General features: G+C 42.1%; 1 protein-coding gene across 1 annotated transcript; it reads right to left on the minus strand.

Moving 5' to 3' along the window:
* Positions 1–9,500: 9,500 nt before the first annotated feature.
* LOC311508852 (tetraspanin-8-like) lies at positions 9,501–19,961 on the minus strand (the record flags this gene model as incomplete). Its single annotated transcript, XM_084573843.1, has 4 exons — positions 19,639–19,961; positions 19,213–19,245; positions 19,043–19,126; positions 9,501–9,593 (listed from the first exon to the last, which is right to left on the minus strand). The coding sequence occupies exons 1-4, from the start codon at positions 19,759–19,761 to the stop codon at positions 9,501–9,503; spliced, it is 333 nt and encodes a 110-aa protein (XP_084429969.1). The 5' UTR covers positions 19,762–19,961.
* Between the last annotated feature and the right edge of the window lie 709 nt (positions 19,962–20,670).

Below are 20,670 nucleotides of genomic sequence, written 5' to 3' on the forward strand. Positions count from 1 at the left end.
ACGGAGTAGTGCCAATGTGCTTATTAAAGCATCGGTTCCTGGTGTAGGCTGCTTCCTGAACGGCATAATGCCATAGGCTTTTAGGTAAGTTGCTGTCAATAAGCTTACACCTAGCCATCTCAAAAAGAGTGCGCCCTTCCCTCTCAGCTATCCCGTTCTGGTGCGGCGAGTAAGGACAGGACGTCTCGTGTCTGATTTTGTTCTCTCTCAGTAGTGTTTGAAAGTCTCTGTTAGTAAACTCGGCCCCATTATCTGACCGGATGCATTTCACAGTGCCATAAGGCGCTACGTCAGCCAGGAACTTTTCAGTAGCCTGTACGGCATCGCTCTTTGCTTTGAGAAAGTAAGTGAAAACTGCTCCTGTGCACACATCTGTAAACGATTGCATATATTTGTAACCATCAATTGACTCATTGGTCACTGGACCAGCTAGATCAGTATTCACCAGCTCAAGTGGTGTATTCACCTTGTCAGTTGCATTTCTGTTTCTCGTCTGAGTAAACTTCCCTTCTATGCACACATGACATTCTTTGTCAGGCTTACGCTTTGCACCTTTAATGTGCATGCCTACAGTTACATCCTGCAGTTTCAGTATATCATTGTAGTTGCAATGACCCATAATCTCGTGCCAAGTTTGTATATCATGGCTAACATTGCACACATCATTTTCGTCACACTCTGTTTTCAAGTAGTACATTCTGTTACACACTTGAATGTTAAACCTTGTGCCATTAGGCACCACAAGAACGTCATTACCTTCCTCAAAGAGTACCTTGGCACCATTTGCAGTGGCACACTTCACGGAGAAAAGTTGTTGAGGGAATGAAGGGATGTACAGGGCGTTCTTAAGAGTCACAGTACATCTGCATCCGTCACTGTCAATGAGACATACCTGTGCGTCTCCTCTGCCTTGCGCCAGCCCGAATGTCCGCTTCCCGTCGGCCAGCTCCATGCTGTGCCTCTCTGGCTTAAATGAGCTGTCGAAGGTCTTAAACCGGCTTCTGTCGTTGAGGATGTGGGACGACGCGCCTGTGTCGACGATCAGTCCTTTCCTCTCGATCTGCCGCTGCTGCGCTGGCTCGCATGTGTCATCGGTCTCTGTCCGGAATGTGAAGTCGTCTCCCGCGGGTCGCCGCGCGCCGATCCGTCCTTCACGTCTCGGTGCACGATCACCGCTGCTGCCACCGCTGTCATCTTGAACGCGAGCGCACCTAGAGCCTTGTGCACGTTCTTTCTTTCTGCACGCTTTGTCCGTGTGGCTTGTGCTCTTGCAGGAACTGCACCAAACTTTCTTTGTGCATTCGTCCTTTCGGTGTCCCTTTTCTCCGCATCGCCAACACGCCATGTCGGTCGAAGATCCGCCGTTCTTTTTCTTCGGTGCTGCGCGGGCTTTCAGCACCCTTTCTCCCACTCCCTCAGCTACTGGCTCGGCATCCTCCGACGCCTCGAAGTTTCGCAACTTTGCCTTGAACTCCGCCAGTTTCATGTCCGCCGAACCATGCGTTACCATCAACGTAAACGGCTTGTACTTCTCTGGAAGTCCTCTCATAATCATAGCCATCATTAGTCCCTCACTCGGTGCTTCACCTGCACCCTTGAGTGCCGTAATGATCTGCTCTGCCCGGATAATGTACTCAGTTACAGTCTCTGTATCCGCTTTCTTCAGCGAGGTCAATGTTATATACATGGAGACAATTCGTGGCCTACCTTTGCCAATGTAATTCTCTCTCAACACTTGCAGACTCTCACGTCCCTTGTTTTTAGTGTCTCTGAATATTAGTCCCAAACTCACGTTGTCCAGTAGTGGTGCCAACGCGCAGTATGCGTCAGCATTCAGCTTGTCATCCTCGGCTTGTCCCGCCGCGGTCAGTGGTGCGCCAGGCTCGTTCAGAATAGTCTCTTTTAATCCAATACGGTGCATACAACACAGCATCCGTTCTTCCCAGAGCTCATATTCTTCGGCCCTACCGTCGAATGTCGGCCACTTTGTCTTGTTCTGGTTTGCCATTCTTCTCTGCTTAGCTTAGCTCCCCGGTTCCACCGCACTAAACTAGCTACCACACTTTTAGCTAACTAGCTAACGTGTTTATCGCCAAACTTTCCGTCGTTGCAATTATTGTCGGCGTTTCTGGGCCCATAACCTGTTAGCATGTACACATTAACACGCAGCAGGATGACAGTTGCAGGACAGGAAAGTAGCGGAGGCGAAAGTCTTCTTCAGCCTTTACGGCATATTTATTTAGGCAAAAACAGCACTGCTCTTTATGAGCCATCAAGTTGAGAAAAAGGATCGGCAACAAGGGGGGAACACCCATCCATACACATGACGTGAAGTCACCAATCACACTTCACCCCTAGACAATCAACAGCACCCCCTTGTGGAGTGGAACCAGTATGTACGGAATACATCTCAGTCATACACATTATGTCAACAGTTAGTTTATTTATCTTTTTATTTTTTATTGTTGGTGTCTCCGTGTTTCCTTGGCGGGGATGGCGTCCACCGAGACGCCGTCCCTGTCTCTGAAGCATGGAGTGCGCATTGTTCCTCCGTCAGATACGACGGTGGAGCAGGTGCTGTTGGTGGGTGGGAGACCAGGTCGGACACCGGAAGATTACCTTCGCTTCCCGCATGAACAAAGCGGTGGTTGTTTTTATGAACGGTCAGGAGCTAGTAGCTCAGCTCGTAGAGAGCGGCCTCGTGTTAAACGAGGAGTATGTGCCGGTGTCTCCGCTGGCGGTCCCGTCCACCAGGATCACAGTGTCCGGGGTTCCCCCGTTTGTGACAAACGAGGCGCTGGAGAAAGAACTGAAGAGGTTCGGTAAGTTCGCCAGCGGCTTTCGATCGGTGGGTCTGGGGTGTAGAGACGCCAAACTGAAACACGTCCAGTCTTTTAGGAGGCAGGTGTTAATGTTTCTAGACTCACCCACTCAGACACTGGATGTTTCTTTTCGTGTTAAACATGAAGACAGTTTCTATATGGTGTATGCCAGCTCTGGGAGCATTAAGTGTTTTAGGTGTGGAGACGTGGGACACTAGCGGATCGGCTGTCCGCACAGGCGGCAGGCGGAGGCCGCCCCGCCGGTGGCGGTGGAGGCCGCCTCGCCGGTGGCCGGGGTCGCTGCTGCGCCGGTGGCCGGGGTCGCTGCTGCGGAGGTCTCTGAGACTGAAGCGGGGGGGTCGAGTGCGGGCCCCGCGGCGGATGCGGTTTCAGCGCCTGCGGCAGGGTCCGCGGCGGCTGATCGGTCCGCGGCTGCGGTGGATGCGTCTTCCGTGGCTTTTCCGGAGCCTGAGGTCGCCGCTGGCCCCGCGGCAGTGGGTTCCGACGTTACTGGCCCGGTGGTTGGAGCCGGTAACGGGGATACTGAGGGGACAGGACAGGAGGTAGGAGGAACCACTGAAAGCCAGAAAGAGGCTGATGTGGTAAAGGACAACATGACCAATAATAGTGTTTTAGATATGGAGTGTGATTATGACTCTGACTGTGCTTCTGTGGCTGACAGTGTGTCTCAGAGCGCTGATTTATACTCTTTAGATGAGATGAATCACTTTTTAGACGACACCTTTGGTAAAACAGCCAGTGTCTTTGAATATTTTCCAGATGGTAGAAAGTTTATTGAAACCGCAAACACTTTGCAACGAGTTGTTGGTTTTGACTTGTTAGATGAAAAAAAACGTTTTCGTCTCAAAAAGTACATCACCACAGTTAGAAAAAACTTAAAGATAACTGAAAGGAAAAGAGCAAAGAAAATGAAGGTCTAAGAAAAAGTAAAAATCATGACCATACAACACTGGGTGTTTTCTTTCTGTTTGGCTTTTAGATGTGTTCTTTTTCTGTCTATGCTCTCTCTCTCTTCTATGCGGGTTTTAAAGGTTGCCTCTCTTAATATCAACGGGGGTAGAAACGCACAGAAGAGAGCATTAATTAGTGAGACAATAAGCCAGAAAAAACTTGATGTAGTTTTCATTCAGGAAACACACAGTGATTGTGTGAATGAGTCGGATTGGAAGTTATGGTGGGGGGGGCAGCTTGTTCTTAGTCATGGCTCCAATGTCAGTGCAGGAGTTGCCGTTTTATTTTCTCCCTCTACAAACGTAAACTTTTTAAATAGCACAGAGGTTTTGGAGGGAAGGATCCTCTCAATAAGGGCAGAAATACACGGCTCTGTTTTTACCTTTATCAACGTTTATGCCCCCAGTCGAGGCCCAGAGCGCTCAGTTGTTTTTAACACATTAAAAAAACCACCTAACAACGTGTGGTCAGGGGCAGTGTGTAGTCATGGGGGGGGACTGGAACTGCTGCACAGACCCTATAGATAGGACTGGTCAGGAGCTGCATCCCCAGTCAGCTGCAACCTTACACCAGCTATTGCAAGAGGCAGACCTAGTTGACGTGTGGAGGACGAAGCAGCCTGCAGTCCGGCAGTTCACCTGGGTAAAGGTAGTGGGAGGGGTGGTCAGTGCCGCCAGGTTAGACAGGGTTTACCTGTCAGCTGATTTTATGAACAGAGCTGCTAAGTGTTACACCCTCCCAGTGGGGTTCTCTGACCACCATGTGGTCTGCTTAGAGTTGGTTTTATCAGCCAACAGCAGCACAAAATCTTACTGGCATTTTAATGTTAAACTTTTATTGGACCGTGTTTTTTGTAAAAATTTTAAACTATTCTGGGCTTACTGGAAGTCAAGAAAACACCTTTTCCCCTCCCTGAGTCAATGGTGGGAGGTAGGAAAAGGCCAAATTAAGGTGTTCTGCCAAAAATATACGGCCTATTCTACCTCAAAAATTAAAGTGGCTGTGCAGAAACTAGAAGCAGAAATATTAAACCTAGAGAGGGCCTCAGGTCAACAGAGCAACCTGCTACAATGCAAAACACAACAGCTGAACACCTTCCTGCAGGAGAGAGCTAAAGGGGCATTAGTCAGAGCCAGGTACACACAATTAAACAACATGGACGCACCAACTAAATACTTCTTCAGCCTGGAGAGGTCGGTGGCACAGAGGAAGCAGATGGTGTGTCTCCAGCTGCCTGATGGGAGGCTGACATCAGACCAGATCCAGATCAGGAGACAAGTGGTGGCTTTCTACACCGACCTGTTTGGCGACGAAAGCTGCGACATGGACGCTGGTGCTGAACTGCTAAAAGACCTTCCTCAGCTGAGTCCAGATGAGCGAGGTGCCCTGGGAGCAGACATCACGCTGGAGGAGTTATCCATCGCTATGTCCCAGATGGCTGCAGGAAAAGCTCCAGGAATCGATGGATTACCTGTTGACTTTTTTAAACATTTCTGGACAGAGCTGGGGCCGGACCTCTTAGATGTTTTTAAAGAATCTTTTATGAAAGGTTCTTTACCAGCTTCCTGCAGGCGAGCAGTGATATCACTGCTGCCTAAGAAAGGAGATCTAACATCCTTGAAGAACTGGCGACCGGTCGCTCTACTATGTACTGACTATAAGATTCTCTCTAAGTTTTTATCAAACAGACTGAAGGTTTTTATTGAATTGCTTATTGGCGTAGATCAGTCATACTGTGTCCCAGATAGGTCCATGCTAGACAACTTGTTTTTAATGAGAGACAGCATTGACGTATGTAACCAATACGGACTAGATGTAGGTGTCGTCTCCATTGATCAGGAAAAGGCCTTTGATCGCGTGGACCACTCCTTCTTATTTGCCACACTGACAGCTTTTGGTGTTGGGGAGCATTTTCTGTCATGGGTGAAACTGTTATATAGTGAGGCCCATTGTGTGATTAAGGCAGGGGGAGGTCTCACTGTTCCGGTCCCAGTGAGGAGGGGGATTAGACAGGGTTGCCCCATCTCAGGCCAGCTCTACAGTTTGGCCATAGAGCCACTCCTCCACAGATTGAGGTCCCGGCTGAGGGGTCTCTCTCTACCGGGGATGGCTGACTGCCCTACTGTGGTCATATCAGCCTATGCTGATGATTGTAATGTTTTTATTCGTGACCAGGAGGATGTTAAAGAGCTGGAGAGGGCCCTAGTACTATATCAGAGAGCCTCCTCAGCTAAGGTTAATTGGGTGAAAAGTGGAGCTTATCTGGTGGGGAGGTGGGTTTCAGAACGTCCCCCTACCCTTCCAGGGAACCTAAGTTGGGAGAGAGGAGGGTTAAAAACACTAGGGATACACCTGGGAAATGAGGTCATAGAAAGAAGGAACTGGGAGGGAGTGCTGGTAAAGGTTGAAGCCAGGTTGTCTAAATGGAAATGGCTGCTCCCCCAGCTGTCCTACAGGGGAAGAGTTCTGGTCATTAACAACCTCATTGCCTCTGCATTGTGGCACAGACTTCAAGTCCTCGTTCCACCACTGGGCCTTGTGGAAGCACTTCAGAGGCTGCTACTGGACTTTTTCTGGTCAGGTCGTCACTGGCTGCGGGCGTCGGTCCTGTATCTCCCTGTGGCAGAGGGCGGGCAGGGCCTGGTAGACATCAAGTCCAGAATAGCAGCTTTCAGGCTCCAGGCTGCTCAGAAGCTGCTGTACGGCTGCTCTCCCTGCTGGCTGGCTCCGGCCTCCAGTGGAGGATTATACATGGAGTGATAGCTACAAACAGATACATAGCTCACCTGGATCCCAGCACTGGGGAGGGATGTCCCTTCTGTGGGCAGACAGAGACGCTAGAGCATTTGGTGGTCACCTGTCCTCGCTTAGGAGGCTTATTTATTTTTTTGCAGCGGTGGGTAGCGGCTCTGGGAGAGGTTTTTTCAGTGTCAGTGTTTGTCTTTGGCCTGAAATATACAGTCAAAAAGAAACGAACATTGGTTTTAATTAACTTCCTGTTGGCTAATGCCAAGCTGGCAATATGGAAGAGCCGCAAAAACCGGGTGTCAGGTGTGGGCTGGACAGAGCCGGTCCTCTGTCTGAAGGCTTTGGTCTCTGCCAGGCTAAAGATAGAGCATGCGTTTTATAGACTGACCGGTAACCTGGGTGTTTTTAAAGATGCGTGGGGCGTCAGGCAGGTCCTGTGTTCAGTAAGGGAGGATGGGTCATTACAGCTCAGTTTGTAGGGTGTGTGTGTGTGTGAAATTTGTATGCATATATATTTTGTTGTAATGTATTATTGACAATGAAAAAATGACTTTAGAATTAAAGTATTCTTAAAGTCTTCTTCTTCTTCTTCTTCTTCTTCTCCTTCTTCTTCTTCTTCTTCAAACTAGTGGTTCAAGGTGCATTACCGCATCCATCTGGACTGGAGGGTGAAGACTTAGTCTTAGATGGACTTCATTGATCCTCAAGGGAAATTGCTTAGTTACTGCTTGGTTAGCTCAAAAAACACTCCAAATTAAATACTGGAAATAGAAGAAGAAGCAGAAGGAGGCAGCAAAGAAGAAGAAGAGGAAGAGAAAAAGAAGATGGAGCAGAAGAAAAAGAAGGAGAACGACGAGGAGGCGAAGAAAAAGGATGAAGAGGAGGAGGAGGAGGGGAAGAGTGAGGAAGAGAATGAATAGGAGGAAAGATGAAGAACTGAAAATAGAGAAAAAGAAGACGGACAAAAAACTGAAGACGTAGTATGTCCTCCTCCATGTTTTCCTCCTTCATGTCCTCCTCCATGTTCTCCTCCTTTATGTCCTGAATGTGTGTCTTAGAAGACAACCAAGATGTCTCCACGTCTCCAGCATCTCTGTCCACATGGATTCCATCTTGGTTCATCTTGTTTCTCTACCTTCGTGTTTCAAAAACATGCTCAGAGAGAATTTATGGATTTATGTGGAAATACATATAAACGTTAACATGGAACAGTGGTTTTATTGTTTCGTCCTCAGTGATAAATAATCATACTGAGACAGATGAGGTGTAGTTTTTCACAGCAAGCACATGCTTTATTTCTATGCTCTGGCTCCACAGTGGGATTCCAGCATCAGTCGATATCTTTATATTAAACACATGAGAATATTCTCGTGTGTTTAATATTAAGATATCGATATTTCAGCGTCGACATACACATCAGATTAGAAAATACTTCAGGTCATCGTGGTTCATGGTGTTAGTGCTCTTCTGGACAAATTTTAACCCGAGGAGGTTCTGGCTTCCAGATTACTGACCTCGTCACAGCACCTCTGATATTGTTTTACAATTTCAAATGCACCAATAAGATTTCACTTTTTATTTTAAAAACTAGTGTAGTGCCCGTCGGAAGTATGTATTTCTATAGTGGGAGCCTACAGGTGCTGTGTATGAGGATTAGTGGAAATATTAGAGCGGAGAAAACCTATTTTACCGATATATTTTACATTTCTTATCCAAACAACGTCAAACTTAGCAGTGCACATCTTCGTGCCCATAGCGAGACACCTGCCCAGTTTCAAATCAATCGGGCCAACGGTCCGCGAGATATGCGTGCCACAGACAGACACACAGACGCTTCTTGATTTATAGATAGATATACACAGTACTTTAGAAGAGTCTTTAACGTATACAAAAATAATACAATTAATTTGTATAAATTAGTACAGATTAAAAAACAAAAAAAAAAAACTGCAACAACAGTTTTTCATCTTGGCTATGGCTGTATGCTAAGCTAAGCTAAAGCCTTGATTTGTAATGACATGTTTGTTCATATATCCACTTAGTAAATGGCCTTGCTTTTATTTAGCGCTTTTCTACCTATTGGTACTCAAAGCGCTTTACAGTCATAGACACATCTACCCATTCGCTCACACAAGCACACACACATTCACACACCAGTGCCATGCACTGGGAGCAACTGGGGGTTCAGTGTCTTGCTCAAGGACACTTTGGCATGTGGCACATTCCGGGAATCGAACCGCTAACCCTCTGGTTTGTGGACAACCCACTCTACCACTCTACATCAGCCACAGTATATATCAGTATATTCCAAAAATGCAGTATGTTTTTGTATTAGCCTGTTAGCTGTACTTGCCAACGCTGGAGTTAGCTTGTAAAACACTCCACAAAAGAAGAGCGGTTTTAAGAGAGTTATACTCAATGAACTTAAAGTCCATTTAGCAAAGAAGTTAGCTCACTTTCTGACAGCTAGCTGGCTAACTTAATAGCTAACAAGTCACGGGGTTAGCTAAAAGAGCTATGGCGACAGTTTTAGGTTGCTAGCTTAATTGCTAGTCATTACAGCTCCAAAATAAGATTTCCTGAATTGTTTTTCTGTTTTAAAATTGCTCCTGTGTTTGTTTAAATTCAGCTCTGTGTCCGGAAAATTTAGTTTTGTCCTTAAACCTATGACCTTCTGGCCTCATCAGGTTAACAGAGCTGCAGTCAGATATGGTTCAGCTAATTGTTTTTACAACATGTCTCCATGTAGGGCTAGTACAAAAACAAGACACATAAGAAATATAAAGAAACACAAAACAAAAAGAATAAATGTTTCAACAATCGAATGCTGCAAAGCTTTCTTCTCTTAAAAGGCAAATATTTAAAAAAAAAAAAAAAAAAACTAAATAAGGTCACGTCTCCGCTGACTACTCCTGTAACAGTGCAGAGGTTAAGGGTCAGAGGTTGTGGGGTTTCCCTTTAGTAGCCATGCATGGCCATGGAAGATTCTTCTGTGCTGTCAGGGTGTCTGATATGATGGATCATAAAGAGGGAAACCAGCAGACCCAGCAGCTGTGGACAAAGACAGACAGTTGGTCAGTTTATAAATACACAATGAACAGAAACAAAGGAAAGTACGCCGCTTTAGCATGCTACAAAATTTAGGCTACAAAATCTTTGCTAACTTCTGCTGCCTTTAAATGGAACACGGCTGATGCTAGCACGAATATTAGCATCAAGTGGTAGTGACCCTACCGCTAGGCAACTGTTGGCCTAAATAAGCCACAGAGAAACAGATTATCTAGCTGGCAACCAGGTCACTTAATGTTGGAGATGCAAACATAATGTAAGTTTGTAAGAAACAAACTTACAGCTAATGCTCTGTTTTAGCTAGGTAAACAGTTGTTATTAGAGGAAATAGAGCTAAAGTTTCAGGGTCATGTAGAAGGCTAATCCTCTGCAGCAAAATCACAGTTTCTCACACACAAATCTGAAATAGTATTTGAAAATGTTTGAGTAATAAAGGGGAAAAGGCCTGCAGCATCAATTTGGTAAAGACCCAAAATACTTAAAGTATACTTTTATAAACTTAAAAATGTTCCAATTTAGTCCAAAGAAGTATTAAATTAGTATACTGGTCTGTAGTAGACTTGCTATACGTATACTTATACTCAAGCATACTTAATAAAATGAACTTCAAGTATACTACTTTTGAAAACTGAAAAACACTATTTTTGCTATTTTACTAGTTTAAGTATACTTGTAAGTTTGCTTACCATATTACTTGTAGCATACTATTTATATACTTGAAATATACTTCTTAAAGTATTCTTAAAAAGTTAACTCATACTGTGTGTACACTAGACTGCAGTGTGTTTACAAAATCACAAGACAGAATGTTGAGAACAAGTTTGATTTATTTATAGAACATTTTAACACATACCATACAGTGTTATTAAAGATGTGCATTTCAAAAACAAAGAACTTCTATGAAATCAAGTCCTTCTTTGCTGAGAAGTGAAAGGAAAAAGTTCACCTTTAAAAGTAAAAATGTAAACAAAACAGTGTCTCCAACTGAGAACTGAAGACCTTCCTTGTCAAAAAAAAAAAAAAAAAAATGTAAAAGAAAAGTGCACGTCTTTGGAACCAAGAATAATAAATACCTTGACAGAAACAAAAACGTTACTTTTACGACTTCTTTTCAGGTACTTACATACTTGGCATAGCTTATATTGTTGCATTTCTTTCTTCTGGTTGGTCTCACATCTTGCATGGTGGTGTCAGGGAACTTGGCCTGGACAAAACATTACTTCAATGTTATTTTTATTCACCATCCACAATTAACACACTTGTTAAAGAGGCATGAAGGATGGTTTATCAGGTACATTTCTGAACTTAAATGCAATCAGCAAAAACTGCTATAGAGGGAATGCACATACATGACACCCCAATCTGCTAGACCAGGGATGGGCAACTTAAATGATGGAGGGGGCCACAATTTTTCATCGACACTACCAGAGGGCCACATAGGACCGCACACTTAACCATATATGATAAAACTGAATATGTGTGTGTGTATATATATATATATATATATATATATATGTTTATTGAAGCAAACAAAAAATAACCGCTTACTGTTATTTATTTATTTCTTTTTCAGTGCAAAGGGCTCATGAAAATAAAACATACAAATCACCATCCTCTTCAAGGATGTCTGAAACCTGCAGAACAGCAGACAAACATTAATTGCAAGAACTAATTTGTGCATTTTTACACTAAGAAAGAGTTGAACATTTCCCCTGTATACCCACTCTACCTCACCACTACCAGCAGTGGGCACTGGTAAAAAGTCAATGTTATTTGTGTACTTTTGATTTGAGGTCCGCTACGATAGCAGCCCTTGCAGCTTCAGTATACTTCTCGTATGTAGCTTTGTGCAACGTGTTGTAGCGGCAACTTAAATTGAAATCTTTTAAGGCAGATAACGTCTCTAAGCAGACCAAGCACATAGGTTTGCTTTTAAATTCTGTGAACAGATCATCTTCTTCCCATTTCACCTGAAACACACACACAACTTTCTCGATCAAGTTTTCTCTCTCCTCCGCTCTTAGCCACGGCTCAACGTCTTCACTGGTGGAGAAGACCCAGTGGAAGCGTGCACGAGGCGGCGTCTGCATTAGAGGCCATCTAGTGGACAACTGTGTCATTACAACTAATTCAGTGTCGCAGAGGATACAGATTTATAATTTTCAGAAATTAACCTAAGGGCCACTTCGAGTGAGGTCGCGGGCCGTGTGCGGCCCCCGGGCCGCCAGTTGCCTATCCCTGAGCTAGACTGAATATGACAGAGTGGTAACAACTGGGCTATGACAAAGTGACAGATTAAATCAATGCTATCAAGGTAACTGGGAAGAAATAAAATGCAACAACTTACCCCCAAACATTAAAATCTTTGCTGGGAAAAAGGCTGGACCGTCTGACTTTTCTCTGCCTTTAATGTTCCACTTCACCTCCATGTCGTTTTCTCCTTATTTCCTTGTTGAGAACAGAACCGTTGGTGTTTCTTTGGAGAACAAGATCGTTACCTGCAGCAATAAGTCTTCTGAATTAGCTCATCAGAGCTAACATGGAGAAACGTTGTAGACCTTATAAAAGACATTTGGAGGATTACACAGCAGAGATTCCAAGGACTACCAAGTACAGATGGAAAGTAAAAGTAAGTAACAGATAATGAATTAAGACTGTTATGATTTCATGATGTCTAAGATCAGAACACAGCAGCTAGCTTGCTGCTTACAGTGCAGCAGAGCTTTATGTTCAACACAGTTGGTAGAATATTCCATTCCATTACTTTCCACAGGCTGCTGGTGATGTGAGGTTAGCTCCAAGATTATCATGTGTCTAGCTTTATATTAAATGACCGTTTCCAGTTGCATATTTATGTTGAACTGGTTTGATGTATAAGACAAATCATCATCAGTTGAAAATGTCAGACTTAAATGTAATGTTTTATTTTAGTTAATTTGGGGACTTTAACTCAAGATGGCTGCCATGCAGAGGCTCTGAGAATCTAGCTCTTTTGAATCCAATTTAAATCTTTGCCATCCTCGCAAGTTTTTAACTTACTGCCAGCTACAGTATTTATTTATCCGTTATCTGTCTTCTGTCTGTATATGGTGGACTTTGATCAATTAATTATGAAGATTTGGTGCGATGGTCTAAGTGGGAGATTTCAGGCCTGTTAGACAGGCCTGGACGGAAAATCAACTTCCTATCACAGCAAAAAGGCTCTTGGGGCTAGTGCTATCTTGAAGCTCCACTGGACATCTACATTCTTCAGCACCTAGCCCTGTGCTTCAGCAGCCAGCCCCAGGCTTGAGCACTCAGCCTCCTACCACCAAGCAAGCCTGGAGCTTCAGCTGCTAGCCTCAAACCACCTGAACTGCAGCTTCTCGGGCACCACCAGGGCTACTAGAGGTACACTGGATCTGGCTGAACAGATAAGTGAGCTTGAGAACTTTATAGCTTATCACTATGATAATATGAGTATATCACAGACAAGGGCTGTAAGGCCTCACAAACAGAAGAATAAACAAGATACCAAGTTACAGAAGATCACTGACTATGTTAAGCCGTCTCCACGTAAAAGGATACGCTCTGATGTTGAGAGGGGTGGGGATAATTCATCAGATGATGAACTGGCAATCAGTGAGGCAGACAGCAATATGATAACATTACAGTCCATCAACAAGAAACTTGACAAACTGGATATGTTGAACTCGATGATGGAAGAGATAAAGAGCCTCAAAGAAAGCTTAGCGTTCAGTCAAGAACAAATTTCAGAGTTGGTCAAGGATAATGTAGAGATGAAGGGCAAGCTGGATCTCATGGAAGCCAGAGTTGACACCATTGAAACAGAATACAAGAAGTTGAAAGAATCGCGTTTGGAGGAACAGTGTCACTCTATGAGAGAAAACATTGTGTTTACTGGGATACCAGAGACGGAGGGTAAGGACTGTGAAACAGTTATTAGGGAGTTCATGTCAGACCATCTTAACATGCCCAGTGAAACGGTTCAGGGTATTACATTCTCTGATGTGCATAGAATGGGAAGACCTTCAAAGGACAGACCCCGTGTAATTCTGGCTCGTTTCGAACACTATCGGCATAAGGAGCTTGTCAAGGGGAGGGGCAGAGAGCTGAGGAACACCTCCTTTGGCATGAATGACCAATTCCCTCCTGAGATACATGAGAGGCGCAAAGTACTTTTCCCTGTCATGAAAGAACATCGGAGCCATAACAGATACGTTGCCCTGGTAGTTGACAAATTGTACATCAATAACCAGCATTACTCCCTGGTTATTTTAATGTCACAATCCCAGCAGGCCTATGTATTGGCATGCTTGACTTTAATGGCTAGTTCAAGCATTAATGGGTCCTATTCCAAGCTGGGTCTTCCTAAGGGCCTGGCATTAGCTCATTTAAACATCTGCAGCTTGAGGAATAAAACACATGAACTTTCAGCAAAATTAATGGACAATTTAATTCATGTCATGGCTATAACTGAAACTCATCTGGATAGCACATTTGATGATTCATTGATATCAGTTGAAGGTTTTTCTATGTTTAGAAAAGACAGAAATAGATTTGGTGGGGGTGTGGCAATCTATGTGAAACATAATATACCAGTAAAACTCAGACCTGACTTGATGAATGACAACATTGAGGCATTGTGGTTGCAGGTGCATTTACCCCATACCAGCCCAATACTGATTGGTTGTTGCTATAGACCACCCAACTCTAGAATAGAATATCTTCATACAATTTGTGATATGTTTGACAGAGTTGCAGATGAAAATAGAGAAATGTACTGTCTAGGTGATTTTAATGTGAACTGGTTTGAAGATGGCTGCTCTATGAAGAAAAGACTGCTTTATATGACCAATATTTGTCATCTGAATCAAATTGTTTCCATGCCTACTAGGAATGTTCTATGTAGAGATGGAGCTCATTCATCTTCCTGTATAGACCATATTTATACAAATGTGCCAGACATGTGTTCCAAGGTAATGTTATTGCCAGTTGGTTTCAGTGACCATGACCTGATTGCTGTATCCAGAAAGTCAAAAATCCCAAAAGCAAAGTCAAAGATAATCTGTGCTAGGTCTTATAAGAATTTCAGTGACAAAGCTTTTTTAGATGATATCAAGGATGCTCAGTGGTCTACAGTTTGTGATGAACATGATGCAGAAAAATCATTAAATATTTTCATGGATTTGTTTACACCTATTGTAAACAAACATGCACCACTTCGGAAATTCACTGTCAAGCCTAATGGAGCTCCCTGGATTGACAATGAGTTAAAGAACTTAATGACATTAAGAGATGAGGTAAAAAGTTGCTATATTGCCTCTGGTTCAGTAAATGATAAAAGTGCATATTGTAAAATAAGGAATCAAGTTACGAAAGTGAACAGAGTAAAAAAGAAAGAATTTTATCAGCAAAGGATTGATAGAGCCCAATATGACAGTAAGAAATTATGGAAGGTGTTGAATGATATTATGGGGAAGAGTACTAATGCTTCTGCATCCTTCATTGAAACGGATAATGGTGTATTTATTTCTAAGCCTAAGGATATGTCAAATTACCTTAATAATTATTTTGTGGAAAAAGTGGAAAAATTAATTAATTTACAAATGTAAACAACGAATCACGTGGGCTCATTGATGACATCATAATGAGAGGCAAACATTGTACTTTTGAGTTCAACTCAGTGGAAATTAAGGAGGTTGAAACATTGTTACGGTCCATTGCCAGAGACAACTCTGCTGGTACAGATTGTATTGATGGTAAATTATTCAGAATAGCTGTGGATTATATAGCTCTTCCTGTCTGTCACATATTTAATTCTTGTCTATCAAATGGAATTTGTCCTAAACGCTGGAAAGAAGGAAAAATTATTCCTATACCAAAAGATCCAAAATCTACTTTCAGTGGTCCTAACTGTAGACCTATAACAATCCTACCTGTTCTGAGTAAAATTCTAGAAAGGATTGTATATAACCAAATCCATGATTATATGTCTAAGAATGATTTGATAAGTAATGCACAACATGCCTACAGAGAGGGTCATTCCACCTGCACTGCCTTGGTAAAAATGACTGATGATTGGTTAAGGGGGACTGACAATTCATTGTTATCTGGTGCTGTCATGTTGGATTTCAGCGCTGCATTTGACCTTATTGACCACAAGTTGTTGATTGAAAAACTTACACACTATGGTTTCGGACCTATGGCAATCTCTTGGATTGAGAATTACTTATCATTCAGAACTCAACAGGTTTTCTTGAATGGTACTATGTCCAATAGCATTAATATTGACTGTGGTCTGCCGCAAGGTAGTTGTTTGGGTCCACTTTTATTTTCAATTTTTACGAATGATCTACCTCTTGTTGTTCAGGAATCCACTATGGTTTTATATGCTGACGATGCTACACTGTACTATTCTGCATCTACATGTTGTAAACTTAAGTCTGTTCTGTCACAAGATCTGAATGCAGTGGCTAAGTGGGTTACAGCAAATAGACTTGTTTTAAACCTATCAAAAACTTTGAGCATTGTCTTTGGATCACGGCATAGTCTAGCCAGTGAGCCTATGCTTGATCTGCAGATTTCTGGTCAACCAGTCAAGCAGGAGAGTAAGTTGAAGCTTCTAGGACTGTCTATTTGTAACACTCTGTCCTGGACTGATCATGTTAGGCAGATAGCTGCCAAGATGAGTAGAAGCATTGCCATGGTCCGGAAATGTGCCATCTACTTACCAGCTACTCTACGGAGACAGGTTGTTCAAACATTAGTATTATGCCATCTTGACTGTTGTTCTGTAATTTGGGCCTCTGTCCCTAAGATTGACTTAAACAAACTTCAAATTGTACAGAACAGGGCTGCGAGACTTGCGCTTGATAGATCTTACAGATCAAATGTTGACCGAATGCATTCTGATCTGAAGTGGCCAAAAGTTCTTGATAGGTTATCCATTAGGTCCTTGATATTTTTTAAAAATGTAATTTCCACTCATGTTCCTAGAGCTCTTTTCAATGAAATTGGTTTCTGCTCTGATGCTTATTCATATGGTGCTAGATCTGCAATAGCAGGATGAGTTTTACTACCATACGGTAGAACGAATGCAATGAAGAAAACAGCCTTTTATAGATCCATGTCTTTATGGAATTCACTCCCTTTGCAAATTCGTGTTGTAACTGGAAAGAAAGAATTCAATAGGCTAATTAAATCCTATTTTTATACATGTTAATTATGAACTCTGGACTCTCACTTGGCACTCACTGTATTGTATTTTTGTGTTTTGTGATTGATAATTTATCATTTGTATGTTCTGATTTTTAATTGGACCCCAGGAAGACTAGTCTGCCGCTTCTGCGTCAACTAATGGTGATCCGCAACTAAACAATAAACAATAAACAATATATAAATTACTAGTGGCATTCATTTATAATACATTTAGTTGAGCAACTTTGATTGAATTCATCAATTTGTAGCCTAGTTTTGAGTGTGTGTATATATACAGTGAGGAAAATAAATATTTATTTTCTTGGCATATGACATATACACGTCATATGCCAAGTCACTATATATATTGTACAAATATTTATAGTAATCTAAGGTGAAATGTTAAATCTGGTTTTATTTTCAAAGGTAACTGCTACCCATACTCTATGTACAGTCTCATTTAGAGGCATCTTAACAAAAAAATGTTGAGATGATTCTATGTTAAAAATGCACTCAGTATACCCATGGGGAATGAAATGACTTGAGTAATAATTGACATTTATATTTGAACACCCCAGCCTTCCATGACAAGACAGAACTACAGGACAACACACAAGATGACATGAGTCGGGCTATTGTTTCCCACAGAGAAGTTAGAGATGATTCAACAGTAGGAGCTCCTCCACACCTAGGCTTTTGGATACTGCCTTTCAACAGGTAAATACACAATGACACAGTTTGTCCAAGTTATTACAGGCATCAAATCTTGAAATATGTCAGGACATCTCCTTTTGCCAGGATACATTCCCCCATGTATCTGGGTAACTTTATTATCCTGCTTGATTGAATTTTAAGAATCTTCCCTGAACTGTGCTGTCAGCTCCCCAAGTAGATATAATCATTACAACATGTCATATGCCACGTCACTGATTTATATAACACTCATCAGACTACATGTAGTTAGAGGTTTGCTGTAATAGTTGAATGCATTCATACCATCTAACGGACAGTTTATCTTAATTGTGGTACATTTTGACCTATCCGTCTAGTCTAACCCAAGTGTAGACGAATGACAACATTGTCAGCACAAGGCAAAAGCTACAGTAAACCACCTGCACAATTTCAGTAATCATTTTATTAACTACATTTTTCATTCTCTTTCCTTGGTTCACATGTAGAATGATAATAAAGATAACCAAATCAACACAGAAGAACACTGGAGTAACACTTCCAACAGTGAAGATGAAGATGATGAAGTCAACACTGAGAACCCTACCACAAGCAAACTGGATGTGGACATTTCTGACTAAAGAAGAGATACAACTGTGCTGTATGCTTGAAAGATGATACGTTTAGTTTAATTAATGACTTGGTTATTTTTAAACAAACGTGTTGACGTCAAATTTCTGCTTTTTGTTCATGTGCCAAACTATGTTGTGTTTTAGTTGAGGTACTTACCTAATCAGACAGGCCTGTATGTAAAGATTCACAGTACAAAGTACTTTATATATGAGAATAAAAAAAAAACTGTTAATGCTGTGTGGCCTGACATGATTAAAACTAAATGTGTTCCTGTTGAAACAGATGATGATGTGTACTTAACACCATTGCCAAACTCTTATGAAAGGGACTAGAACTTGATCAATAAAGTCAAGTCAATGTTTCTGTTGTTGTGTATGTTTTTAAGGTACATAAAGATAATGCTAGTGAGCACACATACTATTTACTGTAAACTTTTAAAGTCCAGCACTATATGATCTTGAACATGTAAGTTTCTAACAGGGGTAATACCACAAACAAATTGTGAAGTGAAAAACATTTTTATTCTGCTAAATTAAATATATGCACAAGTCAATGACTTGATCTTATTCTGTACTTGGATCAAGATATACTAAGTATTAGTACTTTGTGGCAGAAAGAAGTAAAAGTATACTTGTAGTACACTTGAATAAACTACTTTTTGCGAAGGGGAGTCATTACACCTCTTTCTTAACTGTATTACTTTTTTTAAATTGCTTAAAGTAAAGTTGTAAAGTCGGAGATACCTTCGGATGTGATTTTAGTAGCCATCTGTGGCCAAAGCTAAAGCTGTGTCTTTGCATCCTGTCACGGTTTCTCTGTGGCTTCTAGAGGCATCAGTTGCCTAGCAGTAGGGTTACCACGACTTGATGCTAACATAGGCTATATGCTAGCCACCAATGACAACAAATAGAAATAAGAGTAGCGCTTACTGCAGTGATGGAAAATCCAAAACAGTAGCCCATGAGGGCCTTGAACATGCCGTCTATGTACTGGAAGATGAACCCGATGCAGCTCTGCAGAAGAAAAGATTAGTTGTTATATGCGAATATGACAAACTGATTGGGGTTTGGATTTGCTGCGCTGTTGACCAGTTGAATACCTGTGCGTAGATCTGGTCCGGGCCAGTTGTTCCCTGCATGAAAACAAAATCAAATTTAAGATTGGAAAAACAAAAGACTGGTGGGAAGTGAAAAGGATGGACGGGAGTGTGACTTTTTTTATTATTATTATTATCATTATTGCACTGTTGCCTCAACAGTTGAGTTCGACAAAGGCAGGGAATTTCTTTTTAGAGTTGTACAGTTTCGCAATTCAATTCAACAATGCAGACTTTAGCAGCAGCAGAGTTACCACAGTGAGACTGCTTTAAGGTATTAAGGATCACTCTGAAACTGCTAATGGAAAATCTGCCAAGATCCAATGATTCTAATACCTTTAATCATGAAAAATTGGCATGAACATGAGACTCCCTCACCACCTATATAATTCTAAAGTTGACATAGAAGTTTCATTTTCTTAAACGCACCCGAGGCCTGGCTTTACATGTAGATCCTCCATATCCTGCAGATTTGCAAGCACACGAGTCAGGGATCTCTTGGCGCCAGTCCTCGGCTTTCACCACCCCACAACACTCGGCCTGCAAGCACATAAGAGAGTGACTTTCACCAGGTGGAAAGGGTCTTCGTCAGGAATATAAGCTGCTGTTACTAAACAATGCAATGTGTCATTAATTTAACACTAGAGAGGGTAAAAAGAACATTTACAGATGTCTGTAAGCCCTCAAGAAGCATTGTTGTGTTCTCGTCTTCCATGAAGGCCTTTGTATATTTAATGGAGGCGCTGTCAAAGATGTTTTTGAACTACGAGGAGAGAAAAAAAACAGCTTAAGCATCACAGATCAAAGAGAAAGAATAAGTCGGCATCAAGACAGACTCAGAAGGACATTAACATCAAGGTGGTGATGAAGAGTGAAGATAGAGTTACAGTTCAGTGTCAGTTTTTTCTGTCCGTGGATCCAAACACTAGTCCTTCATATTTCCTCACTGGCAACTTTTCAAGCCCCTCTTAACATCTTATGGGCAAATGTTCTTATGTCTTATCTTATTTCAGTAAATGTTCTCTCTCTACTACTACTCTGGAAACTGACATCCAAAAAATTTTAGAAGGAAGAGCAAGTTCGTCTCATTGCTGCCCTTTGACCCTTTTCATCCCTTCTACTCTACTCATTCTTTCCCATCAACCCTTCTCATTCAGCCCAAGGCCAATGCCAGGAAATTCATCCATTCAGAATTTCATCCGGCTGCTACTGTCAGTATGTACAGGACGTATTATCCAAGAATTTCCAAGAATTTCCAGAATTACAGACAAATAAGGCCATTAGTATCAAGACCATCAGAGGGAACAGTCAAGGATCAGTGGTGGTTAGAAAGATAGATGACCTGGTTTCTTTTTACGGTGTAAACGATGCCAAAGATCAGCATGATGATCATTCCAGCCGCCATGAATCCTGCAAACTGTACAACAACAACAACAAATGATTCAGTTGAGAGTTCTTATC

Source organism: Chelon labrosus, assembly GCF_963514085.1.
Source record: "Chelon labrosus genome assembly, chromosome: 23".
NCBI classification, from domain to species: domain Eukaryota; kingdom Metazoa; phylum Chordata; class Actinopteri; order Mugiliformes; family Mugilidae; genus Chelon; species Chelon labrosus.